Source organism: Hipposideros armiger, unplaced genomic scaffold, assembly GCF_001890085.2.
Source record: "Hipposideros armiger isolate ML-2016 unplaced genomic scaffold, ASM189008v1 scaffold_208, whole genome shotgun sequence".
In the NCBI taxonomy this organism is placed as follows: domain Eukaryota; kingdom Metazoa; phylum Chordata; class Mammalia; order Chiroptera; family Hipposideridae; genus Hipposideros; species Hipposideros armiger.
The window spans coordinates 1,187,439-1,210,091 of record NW_017731558.1 but is presented as its reverse complement, the minus strand read 5'-3'; the positions used below and the strand labels follow the sequence as shown (position 1 = coordinate 1,210,091).

The 22,653-nt window shown below is 39.1% G+C and overlaps 1 protein-coding gene across 5 annotated transcripts in view; it reads left to right on the top strand.

Moving 5' to 3' along the window:
• Window positions 1–22,653, top strand: part of SUGCT (succinyl-CoA:glutarate-CoA transferase) — a 798,083-nt gene that overhangs the window by 326,622 nt on the left and 448,808 nt on the right. For all 5 annotated transcript variants that reach the window (XM_019653837.1, XM_019653840.1, XM_019653838.1 and 2 more), the window contains one exon: window positions 8,025–8,122. In XM_019653837.1, coding sequence (XP_019509382.1) covers window positions 8,025–8,122 — 98 coding nt within the window. The remainder of the gene's footprint in view (window positions 1–8,024; window positions 8,123–22,653) is intronic.

Genomic DNA, 22,653 nt, shown 5'->3' with positions numbered 1-22,653 from the left:
TTTTGAGATACTTCCATAATGATTTCCATAATGGCTGCACCAATCTGCAGTCCCACCAACAGTACACCAGGGTTCACTTTTCTCCAGAACCTCGCCAGCACTTGTTTGTTGTTTTATTGATGATGCCATTCTGACTGGAGTGAAGTGGTATCTCATTGTGGTTTTTATTTGCATTTCTCTAATGATTAGTGAGGTTGAGTGTTTTTTCATATGCCTGTTGGCCATCTGTATGTCCTCTTTAGAGAAATGGCTCTTCATATCCTCTGTCCATTTTTTAATTGGGTTGTTTGTTTATTTGGTGTTGAGTTGAATGAGCGTTTTATAAATTTTGGATATTAACCCTTTATCAGATACATCGTTAGCAAATATCTTCTCTGGTTCAGTAGGCTGCCTTTTTGTTTTATTGATGGTTTCCTTTGCTGTGAAAAAACTTTTACGTTTGATGTAATCCCATATATTTATGTTTTCTTCTATTTCCCTTGCCTAAGGGGATATATCAGTAAAAATAATACTGAGGGTAACGTCTGCAAATTTACTCCCTATTTTCTCTTCTAGGAATTTTATGGTTTCAGGTCTTACAGTTGAGTCTTTAATCCATTTTTAATTTGTTCTCATGTATGGTGTAAGCAGGTAGTCCATTTTCACTTTTTTGCAGATGTCAGTGCAATTTTCCCAGCACCATTTATTAAATAGACTATCTTTACTCCAATGTGAACTCTTGCTTCCATTGTCATAGATTAAATGACCATATATGGATGGGTTTATTTATGGGCTCTCTATTCTGTTCCATTGGTCTATGTTTCTGTGTTTATCCAGTACCATACTGTTTTGATTACTGTTGCCCTGTAGTATGATTTGATGTCAGGTAGCATGATACCTCCCACTTTGTTCTTATATCTCAAGATTGCTGTGGATATTCGGGGTCTTTTATGTTCCATATAAATTTTAGAATTATATGTTGTATCTCTGAGAAAAATGTCCTTGGCAGTTTGATAGAAATTGCATTGAATCTATATATTGCCTTAAGTAGTATTGACATTTTAACTATATTAATTCTACCTATCCATGAACATGGTATGTATTTCCATTTTTTTTTTGTATCTTCTTTGATTTCTCTCTTCAGTGTCTCATAATTTTCTGAGTACAGGTCTTTTACTTCTTTGGTTAAATTTATTCCTAGATATTTTATTGTGTTTGAAGCAATTGTAAAAGGGATTGATTTCCTGATTTCTTCTTCTGATAGTTTTTTTATTGGTGTATACAAATGCAACTGATTTCTGAATGTTAATTTTGTATCCTGCTATCTTACTAAATTCATTTATCAGTTCTAACAGTTTTTTGATGGAGTCTTTGGGATTCTCTCTATATAGTATCATGTCATCTGCATTTAATGACAATTTTACTTCCTCCTTTCCAATTTGGATGCCTTTTATTTCATTTTCTTGTCTGATTGCTGTGACTAGAACTCCCAGAACTATGTTGAATAGAAGTGGGCAGCCTTGTTTAGTTCCCGATATTAAGGGGAAAGCTTTTAGCCTTTCCCCGTTGAGTAAGATGTTTGCTGTGGGCTTATCATAATGGACTTTATCATGTTGAGATATGATCTCACTATTCCCACTTTGCTAAGAGTTTTTATCATAAATGGCTGCTGGATTTTGGCAAGTGCTTTTTCTGCATCTATTGATATGATCATATGATTTTTATTTTTCATTTTGTTAATGTGATGCATTACATTAATTGATTTGCAGATATTGAACCAACCTTGCACACCAGGAATGAATCCCACTTGATTGTGATGTACAATTTTTTTAATGTGATACTGAATTCAGTTTGCTAGTATTTTGTTGAGGATTTTTGCATCTATGTTCATTAGGGATATCAGCCTCTAGTTTTCTTTTTTTGTAATATCTTTATCTGATTTTGGGGTTAGATTAATAGTGACCTCATAAAATATACTTGGGAGCCTTCTCTTCTTCTGTATTTTTTGGAATAGTTTGACGAGAATAGATATTAATTCTTCTTTGAATGTTTTGTAAAATTCACCTCTGAAGCCATCTGGTGTTCAGGACTTTTGTTTGTTGGAAGCTTGTTGATTACTGACTCAATTTCTTTGGTAGTAATCAGTCTGTTCAGAGTTTCTGTTTCTTTTTGCTTCAGACTTCGTAGATTGTATGCTTCTAGAAATTTATCCATTTCATTCAGATTGTCGAATTTGTTGTCATATTTCTGCTCGTAGTATTTTCTTACAATTTTCTGTATTTCTGTGGTATCTGTTGTCACTTCTCCTCTTTCACTTCTGATTTTATTAATTTCAGTCAGTCCTTTTTTTTTCTTGGTGAGTCTGGCTAAAGGTTTGTTGATTTTGTTTATCTTGTCAAAAAAACAGCTCTTGGTTTCATTGATCTTTTGTATTTTTTTTTGGTCTCTATTTCATTTATTTCTGCTCTGGTCCTTATTATTTCCTTCTTTTTTACCCCCTTTGGGCTTGTTTTGCTGTTCTTTTTCCAGTTCCCTTAGGTGTAAAGATAGCCTGTTGATATGAGATTGTTCTTGTTTCTTTAGATAGGCCTGCATTGCTATGACTTTCCCTCTTAGGACTGCTTTCACTGCATCCCATAGATTTTGGGTTGTTGTGTTTTCATTTTCGTTTGTCTTGAGATAGCTTTTGATTTCTTCCTTGATCTCAGTTTTGACCCAGTTGCTATTTAGTAGCATGTTATTCAGCCTCCATGTATTTATGTGCTTTCTGTGTTCCTTCTTATAATTGATTTCTATTTTCATAGCATTGTGGTCAGAGAAGACGCTTGATATGATTTCAATCTTCTTAAATTTATTGAGACTTGTTTTGTGTCCTAGCATGTGGTCTATCTTGGAAAATGTTCCATGTGCACTTGAGAAGAATGCATGTATATTCTAGCTTTGGGGTAAAATGCTCTAAAAATACTGATTAAATCCAGCTGGTCTAAAGTGTCATTTAATACCACTTTCTGGGTTGATTTTCTGTCTGCAGGATCTGTCCATTGGTGACAACGGGGTGTTGAAGTCCCCTACTACGATAGTGTTGCTGTTGATCTCTGTCTTTATGTCTGTCAAAATTTGTTTTATATATTTAGGGGCTCCTATGTTGGGTGCATAGATGTTTACTAGGCTTATGTCCTCTTGTTGAATTGATTCTTTTATTATTGTGTAGTGTCCTTCTTTGTCTTTTATTATTGTAGTCTTCATTTTAAAGTCTATTTTGTCCGAAATAAGTATTGCTGCATTAGCTTTTTTCTCATTTCCATTTGCGTGAAATATCTTGTTCCATCCCTTTACTTTCAGTCTGTGTGTGTCATTTGATCTGAGATGAGTCTCTTGTAAACAGCATATGCATGGGTCCTCTTTTCTTATCTGCTCAGCCATTCTATGTCTTTGGATTGGAGCATTTAGCCCATTCACATTTAAAGTGATTATTGATAGGTGCATATTTATTGACATTTTGTTATTTGTATTTCTGGTCTTCCTGGGTTAGCTATTTCCTCCCTTTATTCTGTTTAAAAACACCCTTTTAACATTTCCTGCAATGCTGGCTTGGTGGTAATGAATTTCTTAAGCTTATCCTTTTCTGAGAAGCTCTTTATCTCTCCTTCCATTTTACATGATAGCTGTGATGGGTAGAGCAATCTTGGTTGTAGGCCTTTATTTTGTGTCACTTTGAATATTCCCTGCCAGTCCCGTCTGGCCTGCAGAGTTTCTGTTCAAAAGTCAGCTGTTAGTGTTATAGGAATTCCTTTGTATGTAACGTGCTGTTTTTCTCTTGCTGCTTTTAGGATCCTGTCTTTGTCTTTGACCTTTGCCATTTTAACTATGGTGTGCCTTGGTGTGGACCTGTTTGGGTTCAGTTGTTTGGAACTCTCTGCACTTCCTGGGCTTGTATGTTGATTTCCTTCAACAGGGTAGGGCAGTTTTGAGTCATTATTTCTTTAAATACATTCTCGATCCCTTGCTTCTTCTCTTCTCCTTCTGGTATTCCTTTGATTTGAATGTTGTTGCACTTGATGTTGTCCCACACGTCTCTTAAACTATTTTCATTGTTTTTTTATTCTTTTTTCTTTTTGTTGCTCCAACTGGGTGATTTCTGCTATTTTGTCTTCTAAATCACTGATCCGATCCTCTGCTTCATCTAATCTACTGGTGATTCCTTCGAGTGTGTTCTTCATTTCAGTTATTGTATTCTTTAGTTCTAACTGGTTGTTTTTTATAATTTCTCTATCCTTCTTTATGTCCTAAGTTCATTAAATATTCTGTACTCTGTCTCTGAAAGGTTGAATATCTCTGTTTCACTTAGTTTTATTTCTAGAGGTTTCTTCTGATCTTTTACTTGGGACATGTTTCTTTGTTTCTTCATTCTGGCTGTCACTGTGACTGCTTCAATGTATTAGATAGATCACCTATGTCTCTCCGTGGTTGCTGGGTGTTCTTATAGTATGTGTCCTTTATATTCGGATAGCACAGTCTCTGTATTCTCCTGTCCTGTGTGTTCCAGAGGTGTTGCTGTTGAAGTTGCTCTTTAATTGCTTTTGGCTTGTCAGAGGGTGGGATTGACCCTCAGACTGATTAGCTGAGAGAATTGGCTCTATTCATATTATACAAGATGCTGTGTGGAGGTTGTCCCCTCAGAGGAGGCTTGGCCACTCTGGGCTCTTGTGCCTGTGGAAAATGTCCTTTGAGGGTGCCACTTGTAGGTTCAACCAGGTAGTACTCTGGTTTTGTCTAACACTGGCCTCTGGGTATATTGGTTCTGGTGTCTCTTGAGCCATTTCAGACCTGTTTGTTACCAGTCCGTAGCTACCTGATAGGTGCCTCAAGGCTGTACGCAGTTGGCTGCTGCCTGTGCTAGACCTGGGGTCATGTGGGGATGGTCTCTGTGTGAACTGAAGCTGGCTGCCCCCATATATCATTCCTGAGGCAGCTTAGGAAAACGCCCAGGGCCCCCTAGGCCTGTTGCCAGCTATCAGATGCCGGTAAGGACAACCTATAGAAAGAGGCTCTTTAGGGATGTGTGTCTGGCTATTTGACCTGGTGTTGAGGATGCCTCTGTGATGTGGTGCTAGCTTGGCAGGATGGAGTTCAAGTGAGTTATGCAACATGATTGGTAGTTTTTAAGACGTTAATGCAGATTCAGGTCTTACACCAATACCTGGCCTGTGACTCCCTTGTATCATGTACAACCAGTTTCCACCTCGCGCTCACAAATTCATGAAAGCTGCCTCCAAGTGGCTGTGGTGCATGTTTGTGGTCACTGAACACCATGAAGATGACCCCAGGGCTCTGCAAACCACCTTCTGTTGTAAAAAACCTTTTCCACAGTTCGTGCGGGTGGGGCCAGTCACCATGGCACCCAGATTTCCCCTGGCAATGCAGCTGTAGGTGGGCAAGGTGGTGTTACAGGTGTGTAAAGTCTGTGGTCAGTAGTTTCTACATATTCAGTGTCGTCTCAGCTCCTGGACCAGCGCTAGGTCTATATCCACTTCATAAAACAAAAAAAAGCAAGGCAACTGAACACCACCAAAACACAAATACACTCCCACAGAAACTCGATAAGCAATGATCAGACAATAGAAACAAAAGTATATAAAAGAGACACAGACACAAACGCAAAAAAAGTTAAGACAGAAAAACAGTGACCAAAGCAATATCCAGATAAACAAGTCTGAGAAACAATGACAAAAAGAAAACAGATGAAAGAAAAGAAGGCAAAGGAAGAAAAAGATGAAAGAGAAAGAAAAGAAAAGAAGTAATAAAGGAAAGAAGGGGGAAGAAAAAAAGAAGGAAAAAAAGAGGAAAAAAAAATAATGAAAAAGGCTCTCTGCCCCGCTTTAATCTGCAGACAACTGGCTCAGCAATAGAGTCTCTCTGGGTGACTCAGCTCCAGCTATGTTGCGGGGAAGGGCTCAACACATCATGCACTAGCCTCCCTCTCAGGCTTGCAGTGAGCTTCCCACAATTAGCTGGTGTTTGGTCTGGAAAAATACTCACCACCAAAAATCCTTACAGGTTGTTTTGGGCTGTCTCCTGCTGCAAAATACCCTCTGTGGCCTGTGGAGGTGGGGGCTAGGCATCAGGGGCTCAGGGTGCCCCTGGTAACACAGCTCTAGGTGGGCGGGGCAGACCCCCAAGGCACCACAGGATGTGGTCAGTGGCCCCCACCAAGTCAGAGCAGCATGCACTCCTGCACTGGCAACCAGCCCACACAAACTTGCCAGGAAAGCCCCAACCGGATCACACAGGCACACAGCTCCGGGCCCAACACTCCCAGGAAAACTCCCAGTCTCAGCCTGTCCCAATCAGCTGCTCATAGATCAGGCTGAGCAGCCTGACAGCCAATCGCCACCCTGGCAACCCTGCATGCGCAGTGTGGAGAGCGGGGACTCAAGGTGACTCGCACACTCCCACATCTCAAGGAGCAGCCTGTTGGAGCCTGAGCACGCCCGCCAGGCATTTCTCTGGCTAAAAGCACAAGCATTGTGGAGGGTGGGGATCCAAGGCCACATGCGCACGCACACACGCACTCCTGCGCCAATTCCACTGGACCAATGTGGTCCCGGACCTGACCCTTTGTGGGAGGAAATGACACCCTCCTGTACACTACTTGTGTGCAAGCTCTACACCAAGGGAACAATGGTCCCAAAACCTCCAGGTACTGCGCCAAAGGCACTCAGCTCAGTCTTTCCCCGCAGGCTCCTGGGCCCCGCTCACAAAGCTACTCCCTCCACCAGGTACTGGGTGAGTACTCACTGGCGAGTGAGTCCATGTGCCAGCTCCACTGGTTTTCTAGCCACCCTCAGCTTCACCGTGTTCAGCAAAGAGAGTCCTCACTAATTTCTACTGCCAGCAATCATGGAACTCCTCTTCCCAGAAAAGTAACTCTGGGCTGGTGAGCTCGATGTGGGGCCAGAGGTTACTTCCCCCAGCCGGAGAATCCTTTCTACCACTGAGGTGTCCCTCACGGGGTTCGCCCTCTCTCGTCTCCACCCATCCTACCAGACTCTACGTGGCCTCCTCTTTAAGCCCTTCATTTGGAGGTTCTGTTCATCTAGTGTTCAGGGGACTTCCAAGGTTGAATGTTGTATAAATTGTAACTTTGGTGTGATCCTGGGAGGCAGTTGGCACAGTATCTATCTATTCTGCCATCTTCCGGAAGTCCTCAGACACATTCTTTTTAAAACTTTTTTTCAATTCCAGACCCACTTGGTACTTTCATTATACTCTTTTTTTTTTTAATTGGAAGATGTCTAGAGGGACATGTAAGATAGATTTTGCTTTGTTGAAGAGAAACAAAAGAGGAAGTATATAAAAGCATTCTGTTTGTTTTTCCTTCAGGGAGAGATATTAAAGAAAAATAGTGACACTTCTATAGGAAGAATATTTTTTAATTTGACATTGTTTTAATGGTGAGCATTTGGGGGAACTGTATACACTTTCCCTTTATTTTAGTGCCTTGTACAACATCCTGGATAGGACTGCTGGGACAGATGATATTATTTCATTTACATGCAGAACAAATAAGTGAATGTGCCTAGAAGATGTATGTTGACTATGGGCTTCATGTAAGTGCAGACATGCACTTAAGATATTGGTTCTCAGAATTAGGTCAGTCTTATCCAATTTTGTATCTCTCTTCCTACTCCCTCTAGATGAGAGTTATTGAGGGAATCTGATAACTCTTTTCCTGTATTCTCATATATGAATTCAATACTTATTACGATGGTCTGATGATTCTTTTTCTGTGCTCCCATATGTAGGCACGCACTTAACTCTAGTAAAAACTTCTTATAAATGACCAACCCAGTCACAGCATTATGTCCTAATTGCATGATCCTCCCTGCTGCTTCCCTCTGTTGCTGTATATCTCCTGTTGATAGAAGATTAAAGACCAGCCAGGAATGGTCTTGGGGAGCAAATGGTAGAGCTTGGACACTAGTACCCACAGGCAGGTACATGAAAAACTGGTCAATTAGACATTAAATTTTTTTCCCTTTTAGATTTTGAATTTGCCTGAACTGATTGATGACAGCAAGTATAAGACTAACCATCTTCGGGTACAGAACAGGAAGGAGCTTATTAAAATACTGTCTGCACGGTAAGCTTGAACCTATTATACTATTTGTACATTTAAGAATTATGTCCTTAGCGTTTTACTGGTGTTTTGTGCTGTTGTTTTTTGGCTTATTTAGTTCAACTTGTAATTCTCTTCCATTTCACAAAATTGGTTAGTGGAAAGATATTTTAAAGCTAGGTATTTTCTTCATTTGAAAGCATCTTATATGCCTTCTTAAGTACTGAGAATAACAATGATATAAACAAGAAAGTCACAATGTCTTGATTGTCTGTGGCATGTTGTTTGGGTTTAGTTTGTCATAAATACCAACAACAACAATAACAATTTAACATTATTTTTTGCCTTTACTGTGTTAAAAACTCACATTCCTGATCTCACTTAACTCTTAACATCATCCTGTGAGGTAAGTTTTGTTATTTCCCTTTTTACATATAAGGAAACTGAGACAAAGGGAGGTTAAGGCAAGAGTGTGTTGGTTTTTCTGAGCCTCTGCTGTTAAGTTTGTCATGATGTTTTAAAAATGCCAGATTGATTTATGGGTCACAAAAGGTTAATGTTAATCAATTAGAGTATTGGATTTCTGAATTTTCCATTCATGTCAGGTTGTGCTTTTGTTAAAACGTGTACCAATTTTTCAAGTTTGTCTCAGAAAAGGTTAGTAATTCTCAATTTTTTTTTATCAGTTTCACTTGTATTATTTTTACATTTCTCAGTCTATAAAATAGGCTTTGTGGTTTTTGCATATCTGGATGTCAGCTTAAGCTATTCTTCAGGGTGGAACATTTGTTCTTATGCCAATAAATTAAGTAATTTTATTCAAATACCATAAATTCCTTCTGAAAAGGCCTGTGTATTTCTATGTAGTATATATCAAAGTTCTTAGAAAATAAAATTATGCAAATGTAATTTTATTTCTCTCGCCTTTATATCTGGGGATCTCTACATGAGTCACTCACTGGTCATTACCTGTTTGTTCCCTCCTAGATGTTAAGCACTTCTTCTACACACTGCCTGTATCTCCTCCATGTATCAAATGCTCTTCAGTCAATAGGGCTCTGTGTGAAGAACCAATATGCAGAGAACAGGGGAATAGGAATCGGACTCCCACTCCTGGTCATTGAGTACAACTCTGACTGTCCTGTAAAGCCTGAGAGCCCTCAGTCATTAACCTTTCCCCACATAAGAATTGGCCATTTATTCCTGCTTTTTGCCTCTTTGCCTCTCAAGCAGTTTTTAATTCATTTAATTCATCAATATGACCTTTTCCTTTCACACCATGGTTACCAAGTTTCAATAATAGGCACTTGTGAGAACCTTAGAAAAGCTCTTTGATAGTCTAAATAAATCATATCCGTGCTGTGAGAAGAGTGGACCCAGGAAAAACAGAAAACTTAGGCAGATACCAGTTTTATCTTGTTATTTAGCTGCCAAAACTTTTATAACTTTAAGAACCTCAAAGTTAAGTTAATTGGTTTTCTAAGTCCTTAAACTTTTATTCCTTGCTAAATCCTGTTACAGGATCCTGCTGTGAAAAGACTGTTAGCCGTATCTATAATAGATTAGTTTATATTTTCCCTCTTTGGGGTGCATTAAATAATCTGTCACCTTCCTGTTTCTACTCATGTATACAGAAGGGGAGTTCCAGCGCTTTGGAAACCATAAGGCTCTTATGTCTTTATTTAGACTGAAGAAGGAACAAGGAGTCAAAGTACAGAGAAGAGACTAAAGGATAGTCTTAGGAGAAGGAATTTGATGGGAGAGGTCACATCATGGGTCCTGCTGTTACACACAGACCACAGGAGAGCCCATGTGGCTTGGAGCCCAGGTTTCCGGCTCCCTTGTGCCAGTGCGTTGACGTTTTTTGGTGCTCTCTCGTGGTACGCAGTTCTTCAGTCTCTTCCGCTCAAGTCTCTTCTCCTATGGTGGATCAAACAGTGGTGACCAGGGAAGGTTAGGATATGATACATTCCCATTTATAACCTTGTTCTTTGTTTTTCTGAACAGATGTCACTGGGTTCATTAGCACTGTCTATTGCTTGACTTTCGGAAGTCTCTGTGAACATTTCAGAATTTACCATTTTCATTATATGATTTTATATTTTTGTAATATTCAAAGTGTTTAGTGGCTCTCTCATAACAATAGTATTAAATCTGGTCTCTTTAGTCTGTTTAGTCTGGCATCATGGTCTTCCACACTCTGACATGACCTTTCCTGTTCTCTTTTCTCAATGTAAAGTGCCTGCTCCATCCATACTCCCCTTCAGTTTCTTTTTTTCTCTCTTTGGAATGCTTCCCAGATTTACCATTATTCTGAAATAATCATGCTTTCAGGTCAGTTCTACAGCTTCATAAAATCATCCTCAAATGTCTCTATGTTGGTTCAGAAGAGAAGGTTTTCTTTTGTGCCTTGTATTCAGCCCATCAGTTATTACACACAAACAGAATCCACATGAGTTGTTTTTGGGAATATTGTTAAAGGTCTGCTCAACACATTGTTCCTATCTTTCACAGCAATCTCAGAACTTGTGAATCACAGACACATTAGCTACCAACCACAAAAAGGAGGCAGGGAGAAAGGAAGGATAAGACCCAGCATTTTTTCAATGCCAAGTACAATACTTACCAGAAAAGTATATTTAGTATTCCCACTTTACAGATGAAAATTCTGAAGCATGGGAAGGTTAGTCTCAAGGTCAGGCACACAGTGAATAGTTATGAATGGGATTCAAAAGGCAATACTTTTTACATGTATCATATTTCCTCCCTGAAGTGGTACATGAAACGTTGCTGTGTCCTTGTTTATTCAATCACTGAATAAATATTTGTTAAGCACTGGGGATAGAGAAGTAAATGAAACACAGTGAGTTGGTGAAAATGCAGGGAAGAGAAATGAGGAGTGCCAAAAGTTGGGTGTTCAGCTGGCTGATTAGGGCCTCTCTGATAAAGTGGCATTTGAGCAGAATCCTGAAGGAGAAGAGAGAGGGAGACCAGCAGACATCTCAGAGAAGCTTACTGGGTGGTGGGTGCATGATTGGGAGTTTAAGAAGTGAAGAGGACAGTGTGCATGGAGCTCAGTGATCAAGAGGCAGAGTAGATATAGGTGGGTCTAGAGAAAGCATGGGGGAGGTGGCAGGCCCATGATGTTGTGAGCATTATGACTTTATAATGGAGTGGTTTCTTAAACTTGTGAAACAAAGGAATTTTTTTTTGATCATAAAATGAGTTTGCTTATCAATGACTTCTATTTTCTAATTAACCAAAAGGGACGTCTTTTTTTCCTCCACTCTTATTTAGGTATAATTGACATATAACATGTATTAATTTAAGGTGTACAACATGATTCTATATATATAACATATATATTATATATTGGGTCATTGGGAAAGTCATGACGTATTTTTCAATGCAAAAATGTGTCATGACTTTCCCGATGACCCAATATACGTTTTACACACACACACACACACACACACACACACACACACACACACACACCAGGTGTGATAAAAAAATAAGGTGAATGCCACTGCCGAGTGCCATCCAACAGAAAGGCAGGGATCTTCAATATGGGAAGCAGCACATAGAATCTTAGTAACAGTGTGTGACAAGTTTCGACTTGTTTGGTGCAGTTAGTCAGGTATGAGCTATGGTTGAGAGAAGGTGTGTTTTAAAGTGTGCCCTAAATCATGGATCACGAACAACGCATTATCATGAAATTTTGTTTCAAACTGCAAAATAGTGCTAAGAAACACACAATGTTAAAATTAGTTTATGGTGATGCTGCAGGGACCATGAAGATGGTTTACAAGTGGTTCGAGTGATTTCATAATGGTCATGAATCAATTGAAGACAAGGAGAGATTGGGACTTCCTGCAACATCAAAAACCCAAGAGAATGTTGAAAGAGTAAGTGAAATGATTTGGTCAAACAGGCGACTGACCATTAGGGTCAGACATTTCTGAGGATCTGAACATCTCTTATGGTTCCATTCAAGGCATTTTAACAACAGATTTGAATATGAGGCGAGTCAGTGCGAAATTTCTTCCATGCATTTTGACTGTCGAACAAAAGCAACAGCTTGTGTTAGTTTCATTGGAGTTGCATGATCATGCCACTTCAGGTTCCAGCTTTTTAAGACATGTCATCATAGGAGATAAAACTTGGGTCTATGGTTATGATCCTGAGACCAAGGTTCAGAGCTCTCAATGGAAATCACCCAGTTCTCCTCATGCAAAAAAAGCGCAACAATCAAGATCTACAAGTAACATCAAGGTGATGTTAATTGTGTTTTTTGACCTTGATGGAATTGTGCCAGCTGAGTTTGTACCCAGGAACACTACAGTGAACCCTGAATATTATCAGGCTTATTAGAGCATTTTAGAAACAATGTGCATAGAAAACAGCCTGAGAAATGGGCAAATGGTTTCATCCTCCATCATGACAATGCTCCGTGTCACACATCGCGTCTGGTACAACAATTTCTGTCAAATAAAAACATTATGGTGTGTCCTTATCCACCTTATTCACTGGATCTGGCACCATGTGACTTCTGGCTCTTCCCCAAAGTCAAAATGATTCAGGACATCGAGGCAGCCATGACAGTGCAACTAAAGACACTCATGAACGAAGACTTCCAGAACTGCTTCAGAAAGTAGCAAGAGCTATGAGATAAGTGTGTTCAAAGAGAAGGGCAGTATTTTGAGGGGGATAAATGGCACTGTGTCTTTTACTGTAATAATTTTTTAAATTTAAACATTCACTTTATGTTTTGATCATACCTCATATATATATATATATATATATATATATATATATATATATATATATATAGAGAGAGAGAGAGAGAGAGAGAGAGAGAGAGAGAGAGAAAGAGAGAGAGATGATCACCACAATAAGTTTAGTTAACATTCATGACCTCACGTTGTTACAGTTTTTTGTTGTGATGAGAACTTTTAAGATCTAGTCTCTCAGCAACTTTTAAATATATAACACAGCATGGTTGACTATTGTCACCATGATGTACACTATATCCCCAGAACTTATTAGTATTATAACTGCAAGTTTTTACCTTTTGACCACTTTCACCCATTTTCCCCACCCTGAAGAGATGTCTTGAAGGGGATACCTGGTGGAATTCAAATTTTTCTAGTAACTTAGAGTCAGCAAAACCTCCTTCCTCACCTGAGGGACCCAGGAGATTCAATGGTATATGCTTCTGATTTATTCATTCTCTCACTCATTTATTCAACAGATAATTATTGAACACCTACTATGTGTCAGCAACTGTTTTGAGCACTAGGAATACAGCATTTAAAAAAAGAAGAAGAAAAAAGCTCTGCGCTCCTGGACTTTCATTAGAGTAACCCTTGAAGACTTTCTAGAAGACTTTAAAAAAACTTTTTTTAAAAAACTCCTCGATAAAAACATTTGTTTTTATATGTCTACGAAGTTAGATTTCCATATTTTTCATATAACTGTTTTAAAAATGTTGGTTTAAAAAAGTATTGCAGGTATAGGCTGTGCCTGTTAGTATTTTATTGTCTTTTTCGTGTTTTTTTGAGCGTATTGATACACATGCTACAATTTTTTTAGTGTGGTTTTCCAATCATTCCTATAGTAAAAACATTGTTTTGGTGACAGTAGCTAGATTACCATGTTTTTGCCTGTTGTCTGCTATTAAACATTACGTTATAAATATTATATTATAAATGCTTTCCTTTAATGCTGATAGACACTTTCCTCAGCCTCCATTTTTATTTTAGAAAGTTGTTAAGTATGTAAAAATGCAGAGATTTGTGAGAGTGAATTTTCATTGCAGACAACTTTAAAAACAAAAATCTAGGAATGATGCGCTCATGGTGTTTCTTGAATAAAAACAAAAACAAAAAAACCTCTTACCCTTTTCACCCAATTTTATATCCAAATGTGAAAACAGAAGCATTTATGATTTTTACAAAGTCACTCTCCTAAATGTACTTAAAGGTTTCCTCTCCTGTTTCAAAATCTTCCTTCCAAAGTATTTTTATTGAGTAAGTTTTGATTAATTTCCGGAGTAATTTTCCAAGATAACTTACCCGCCCATGGTAAGCATTCATTTAAATGTTTTAGAATCTGGTGATTCCCTTTGCATTCTTCTGTGAAATTCACAGACTCTTTTGAAAGTGCCTACCAGAAATGTCAGCCACTTACCTCACTTTTGTGCTATTCTTGCTAAATATAGTTTGATGCTACTCGCAGGAGCGGTGGGTCTCATTCAGGAAGGCAGCTGCATGGTTTTGTCATCAAGTGAGTTTTCCTTCCCCCGCCAGCCCACGCACATTCCCTCAGATCTCAGGTGTTCCTACTCCCCGTCCACGCTATGAGCAAGGTTTTTTGTTTTTTTTTTTTAAATCTAAAGGTTGAACAGTTTCCCCTTGAGCTTGCCATTTTATCCAGGGTGTTGCAGAAAGTTTGTTTACCCAGCTGCTGATCTTGAAAACTAGGCAAAGCTAAAAGCATGTTAAAAGTTCTGAGCTGAAGCACAGAAGAGGAGATTAATAATAGAGGCCCATCCAGGGCCTGTTAAAGCAAACCCCTTCCCTGTAATGCTGAGGGGCGACGAACTGCTAAACCAGAGGCGCTCACAATGCATCAGCGTTTTTGCCGCAGTTGGGACCTCAGAGAGATGAAGATCATGGTGTGTATTGAAACTAAAGAGAAAAGGATGAAGATGATGTCGTGTTAGTACTTGGGGAGAAATAATTGGAAGACACGAATGAGGATCAAGGAAGAGAGAATTGATGGAGACAGTAAACCACAATTCATTTTATTTCTCCTCTTTCTCTCCTCACACCATTGGCCACTGACTCTGGGCCCTGGTGCTGCAGATACAGAGGTGACAGATGAGGTCTGGGCCCTTGAGGGGCTCCATGGTCTAGGTAGGAAGTAAACAAGTACAGCGATGGGTGAATAGTGTGTGCATAGTGCCGGGTCAACACATGCTGCTGGGGCTGCAGCCCAGAGAGGGGGCAACCACCTCCATCTGGGCAAGTAAGGGAAGGCTTCCTGGAGACTGCGTCACCTGAGACGAGTCCTGAAGGACAGATAGGATTAGGTAGGTGAAGAGGAAAGATAGTTCAAAAGTTGAAATAGTGAACAGTATAATTTTATCAGGAGGAAAAAAATAATCATAGAAAAATAAAAGTAACTTGGAAAGAAAGTGCTGACAACTTTAAGTTGCTTTTTTAAAAATGCTATCTACAAGTATACATGTCTGTACAGCCCTAGTGAGGCATTTTTGAACAGTTGCATACACTACACTGGGATAAATAAAACAAACAGCATTAGATAAATTTACCTTTTACAGTACTGTGGCAACTCCTTTAGTAAAATGAGTTATTTTGGGTTTTGAGTGATCTGAATTTTCAGTTAAGTTTCTAATATAAAATTGAATATTTATGTATTTTCAGAATTGACTATATCATAGTACTGTAAAATTAAATGCCCTAGTTCAGGGCCTTCTAACAGAGGTGCTAAACAAATATTGTTCAATCAAAGGTTTATTAAAGAGCTTCATCTAATTTGATTATTTCCAAAATTGGCTTCAAATTAATGTTAATAGACTTGTACAGAATATTGGATAGTTGGACCTGGAGCATCCTTTTGGCTGTTGATGGAAGGATTGTAACTTCAAAGGTGCCACAGTATAATGTTAGTTTTAAAAAACTGGCATCTTGGTACCATCAGGCAAATGTGGTCACTCTACTTCCTGGTGTGCGTCCTTCAGAGACTCTGCACAGGTCAAGTTTAAACCTTAACACGTATAATTGCATTTCCCACCTTTTCACCTTACAAGCATTTGCAATTCCTAATAATGTGCCCTGGACGTTTAATCCTCTGTGTCTTCCCACGCACTCGCTGCTAGTCCCTAAACGATGCAGCTTCTTTGTCTCACTGGTTGCTACTACTCATCCTTTAAAATGAACACTGGTTTCAGGAGCTTTTCTGCCCCACTTGTCTATTTTAAGGAGCCCCCCCTATGCTGCTGCATCGAAGCATCTACGAGGTCAGACAGTGAAGTTCGCAAATTCATCCTAGAAAAAGTGCTACATACCTCACTGCTGAATATCACTAAGGTCACCTTCAAAGTACTCCCTTTGGGAAGCTATGCACCAATGCCAGTGCCTAGTCCACCCTTCAAAGCAATTCTGGAACTCTTTCTGGAATGGCCATCAGAGCTGTTGTTGTATTACCCTTGATGTCCTGAATGTCATCAAAATGTCTACCTTTCAATATTTCCTTTATCTTTGGGTAAAGAAAGAAGTCATTGGTGGCCAGATCAGGTGAGTCGGGAGGCTGTTCCAATACAGTTATTTGTTTACTGGCTAAAAACTCCCTCACAGACAGTGCCGTGTGAGCTGGTGCATTGTTGTGATGCAAGAGTCATGAATTGTTAGCAAAAAGTTCAGGTCATCTACCTTTTTCACACAGCCTTTTCAGCACTTCCAAATAGTAAACTTGGCTAACTATTTGTCCAGTTGGTATAAATTCATAATGAATAATCCCTCTGATATCAAAAAAGGTTAGCAGCATCATTGCAACAAGTTAACGAACTTAATTGTCAGACATCGTATTGCACTCAACTGTCATCATTTATTTCTCTAATTCTCCTTGACAAGACAGTGTATTTTTAAGACAGAGACTATGTCTTTTTTTGTTTTTGTTTTAAAGACAGCTTTTTTTAGATCAGGGTCAGGTTCACAGCAAAATTGAGAGGGAAGGATGGAGTTTTCATACCTCCTTGCCCCACACATGCACAGCCACCCCACTCTCACCATCCCCACCAGCGTGGTGCTTTTGTTACAACTGATGAACCTACAGTGACATGTCGTAAGAGACTATGTCTTTCTGATTTTTATTTCTAGTGCCTGTTTGGGTTTCTGGCACTCAGTGAATGTATGAATCAATCCAAGTTAGGCAGAACTGGCCAAAGGGAGACAAGGGAAGACCACGAGTGTCAGGTGAAAATAAAAAGAGAAGAGCAGTGGTCATCAGAAATGAGAACTTTAACCTAACATGGGAGGTCTCTACTATGATCACAGAAAGTCAGAAGCCTGAATTTGGGACCAGAGTCTCCTACTACTAACTCTTGGTCTTGAGCACGTTCCCTGATTCCACTGAGCCTCAGTTTCTCATATGTATGGCACACACGCCAATACTTACATCCTAATGAGAACTGAAAAACAGAAATGCATGAAAGCATGGAGCTTGGCACCCAACGGTGCTCAATCGGTTTTACGAGACTCAATCCTCAAGAATCAGAAATTACACTTCTGAATTCTTTTACCGTCAAAGTTCTCCTATATCATTTAAAAAATTCACCAACTCCATGTTTTTGAGAGATTCTTCTCTACCAAACTGTAATGATATGAATTAACTTCCATAATTTTGATTTAATCAAGTTATTTTAACTGCCAATCAAACCCTAATTAGGATGATGTAACTAGTATTATTGTACTGATTTAATTTAATTCCTGCAAAAATAAAGCACTGCCATTCTAGTTGGCCTGTATGGCCGTATTGCAGCTCAGTAAGTGATTTTTCTTCAACTTAAAATATTTTTTAAAATAGCTCACAAGACTTAGGAATACATTTATTGTAACTTTGTATAGCACTCTTAATAAAGCCTGATAATAGTGCTTAGTTGTTTCTAAAGCAGAAATGAACCTTCATAGCTCATATTCTATTCCCTTTCAAGAGATACTTGTTTCGCAGTGTGGGCAATGAATTTGGAACTTGTGAACATCCCACTTATGTTATTCAGTGCATTTGTGGTTGTATCTCATAAAGAAGGAAACACTTTTGTGTGTTCCTTAGTTGCTGTGCTGTGTCAGTAGCCTCTATGAAAATCTTCAGTCTGGGCCTTTGAACTGAGTAAAATATATCTATGAGTTCTCCTTTGTCGTTATGGTTACATTTTTCAAAGCTTTGGTGGGCATCTTGGTCTTCCTGAAAGCTGAAGACCTACTTTTCTGTTAAATGACATCTATAATACCCTGAATTTTTATTTGTGGTAGAAAATCAAACTCCTTCTGCACAGAGACTCCTGGTAGCCACTTTGACTGTCAGCTGTGGGAAGGGCACCAGCATTCCCTCTGCATCTCAAGGTGGGAGCCAGACCCTGGCCCCTCTCTGACGCAGTCTGTGCCTGAAGAGGGCTCACTTCCCGGCCCTGGGATGTCCCCTGTTGGCTGCTCTCAGCTGGGGTCGCTTTTACCTTCCGATCTGCCGTCTAGCACAGCTCTGCTCTTCAGTGCCCGAGCTCTCAGTTGTGTTCTCCTGTCTACAGCTTCCCCTGTTCCACTGAGACCTGCCTCCTGCAGCTGCCGGCCGCTTGCTCCAGGCCGACAGTACAGCTGTGGTTCTGGACAGCTCTCTCCTGCACTGGCTTTCTTTCCTGCGTCCCAAATCTTCCTCTTTCTTGGTTGATTCTTTCATTTTCTGATATGTCTGCTAAGAATTCATTAATGGATGGTGAATTTTCTAAAAAGAAAAAGAAAAGCTACCGCATATTTAATTTCTATGAGCTATCTATCTCTTGTCTCTTCCCCTTTTCTGTTCCTTAAATAATCCCCATTTTAGTCTTCCCTCCTACCTTCCTTCCCTGGCCCATGTTCTCTCTCCTTATCCATCTTTCACAATTTAAACAGTTTTAAAATTAAAAAAATATATAGATATTATGTATCAACCTCCTAGTTGAGTTTTACTTATTTTCATGAAGGCTTCATTGAACAAGTGGTTTGCTTAGAGAACAGGGAGGATTTTATCAGTGGTCACCGTTATGATATAATTTAGAAGGGCTGGAAGTTACCTCTAGTTCATGAAATATAACCCTTCCTAACACATAGTTTGTTCATTTCACAGACTCTGCAGTTAGAAATTCTTTAGTTTTGGCTTAGAAGTGTACTCATTCTTCAGCTTCAGACAGCACAGGGAGAGTTAAAGCATGAACCTTTATTCCTTAGTGTAAATGAATTTTTCCGAACCTTTTCCTCAGACTCGATTTGAATGTTGAGAAAGTAGAGACGTCATGAAAGTCCTGTCTGCCTAAGGCGGGTGAAGAGTAGAATGAGAGGTGAGAGCATTGAGGAGCTCAGAGGTTAAGATCCCCTGCTGACACTAGTGCCACGGCCAGGAGGCATGGAGTCTCTTAACGCTGGTTAATTCCTCCCTTCTCTAAACCTCACAATAGTCCACTCTCCGTGTCTACATGTTTTTAATACACATAGAGAAACTTATTGTTTTCTCCCTCTGAAACTTTTTGGTCGGCCTAATAGTTCTTTCCCATATGATCACATTTAAAAATCTCTTCTGCCAGCCTTTCCCCCCTGACTTCTATTAGTATCTTGTGAAGCCACATTTCATGTGATTTATATATATCCTCAACCTACATATTTAGTTTATTGTAACCTCCTCCCAACCTTTCATAATGCTTTGAATCATGTCATTGTAGGTTTATCTGGCATTCACTGCAGAGGGCTGATTTGGATAAATAGACCTGACATTTGGTGAGGGTTACATTTGTTTTCTTATACATTCCATGGCAGCTCTGCCATTATCAGCTCATAGATGGTCCCTTGTAAAATCTCTGTATTTTATATGGTACATTTTCTGAATGTTGGTTATTTGGAGACAGATTTAAGTGGCTATGTGTTGTTACTATAAAATCAGCCTGGAGGGAAAAAGAATGAAACACAGCCCTGGAATTCATCATTTTGGCTCACAGAATGCAAAGGGAACTGCTGCAACTGCAAACTAGCTGCTTAGGACCAGGGCTCTTTCCAACCTGTGAAGAAAATTCTTTGTGACTGAGAATCAAATGATGTCTTTAAGTGAGTCAGGATGGAATGGAATGTCATCTCACTTCTCTGCGTCCCCATTCCCCATTTTTTTTTTCCAGGAGGACTGTAAGCCATTCCATACTGCCTTTTAGTGGAAAGAATTAGGTGGAAGTGGTGGGATATTTATGTGTATGGGTAGAGGGGGGATGATGGTGGTGGGAGGGAGTCCAGTAAACTGTTTCCCTGGATAAAACATTTAATACCCTCATTTCTCCATTGGAACTTAATGCATAGTTTTAGATTTATAGAATGTTAGAGTTCTAAACACTTGGTGAGCTGGATAGAACTTTGGATATCATTGAACTTAACCCCTTCCAAAGTGTAAGAACTTAGAATTTAACTGCATCATGGCCAGAGACCCCTTGAAATCTGGTCGGAGACTCCATCCACAAAGCCAACTCTAGAGTCCTTCCTATTGGAATGGTGTAGGTACAGCTCTCCAGACTTTTCTGGCTGGCCTTGTTTTGCTCCTGACTTTTGAATTGGATAGAGAATCTGGAGTTTGATGCTGTCTCCTGATACACTGGTTTGCACTGCTGAGTTTCCTGCCTGCCTTCGGCACAGACTGAATTCTGTTCTGCAACTACTTTGCCCCCACTTAAGTTCTATTCTTATCTCCTCTTAGCTTTGGCTTTCCAACATAGGCCTTCCTTTGGTCTTTGATCTGACATCAACTGATGTTTCTAGTAAGAGCTGGTTCCACCTCTCTTGTTGACAGCTGACATCCCTTCTGAGTCTTGATGTCCGCCAGCTGTCCAGCATCCTGGACCATTCCCACATGACCCGTGCTCCTGACCGTCTTCGCCTGGACAATGCACAGTAGTTTTGGCAAGCTTCTCATTGTTTTCAATGCCAGACTGGACCTACCTTAATTCTACTTTAACATGTTTTTCCCAGTATCACATAGCTAGCTCATTGGTGAGGCTCAAATTGGAAACTGATTTAATGCCCTTCCTATAGTAGTTACAGAATAATTGCTTATTTTCCTTTTCTCTAATGTAAATTTTATGTTTAGAATAATCTAGCTAGGAGAAGAGAATAAGTGAATATTCTGTCCCTCCCCACTTACACACACACTCACACACACACACACACACACACACACGCACACACACACACTTTTAATCATTCAATTTATATTTTCTTTTCTTAATGATTTTTCTTTCCTCTGTTGTGAATTGTTTTTCTTTTCTCATTTGCTAACTTTGGAAAAAGAAAAATCCAGACATTGGAATGTCTGAGTTTATTTAAGTCTCAGTATGCTGTTCAATTTAATGAAGGAAAACAAAAAAGGAAAATTAGAATGCTGGCCTGGACCTTTCTGGCTGTGGGATCAGCCCTTTTTGGTGGCCATTCATATATACTGTATTTGGGAAATAAAACTAATCAATGGTGCCAATGTATTTCTAAACTCATCAAAATATAGAAATGAATTCTAAAATAAATTTAAAACTATTAGAAAGTTAGAAATTGTGGGAAACTTAATTATTTCATAATGATTTAATATTTTCTAAAATAGATTAAGGAAAGAAAAGGGGACCTATTTAGTATACTTAATGAGGCAGAAGTAGTAGATATACAAGGTGTGATAAAAAATATGGTGAATGTTTAAATAAAAAAAATTATTACAGTGAAAGACACATTGCCATTAGTCTCCCTCAAGATACTCCCCCTTGCTTTGAACACACTTGTCCCATTGTTCTTGCCGTTTTCTGAAGCAGCTCTGGAAGTCCTCTTTCGTGAGCGTCTTTACTTCATCCTCCATCATGACAACGCTTCGTGTCATACATCGCTTCTGGTATACAGCAATTTCTGTCAAATAAAAATATTACAGTATGTCCTCATCCACCTTATTCACTGGATCTGGCACCGTGCGACTTCTGGCTCTTTCCCAAAGTCAAAATGACCATGAAAGGTAAACATTTTGAATCGATTCAGGACATTGAGGCAGCCGTGACAGTGCAACTAAAGACACTCATGAAAGAGGACTTCCAGACCTGCTTCAGAAAGTGGCAAGAACCATGGGATACGTGTGTTCAAAGTGAAGGGGAATATTTTGAGGGGGACTAATGGCAATGTGTCTTTTACTGTAATAATTTTTTTAAATTTAAATATTTACTGTATTTTTTTAATCACACATCATATGTCGTACTTGGATACCCAGCTAACAGAGAACATATATTATTTTCTAGTACCTATGAAACATTTATAAATTCTGATTACAGACTAAGCTACAGAGAATATCTTAGTAAGCTTCAGAAAAGAAAAACCAACTACAATGATATACTCCAGAAATTAATAACTAATTTAAATATATAAGCATAACTATAACTATAAAACAGTACTGTAAGTAAAAAAAAATCTAATGGGATGAAATTTTAAAACCTTAAGTAACTATTGTGGTACAGCAAACCATCTTAAAATCCTTTGCTTTAAAATGGATTGGCAAACTTTTTCCATAAAGGGCTAGATAGAAAATATTTTAGGCTTTGCTGACTACATGGTTTCTCTTCCAGATACCTAACTCTACCGTTATAGCAGGATAGCAACCACAGACAATACTTAAGTGAGTGAGCGTGACTGTTTTCCAATAGAACTTTAGTTATGGTCACTGAAATTTGAATTTTACATAACTTTCATGTCTTATGAAGTATTCTTTAAAAAGAAACTGGG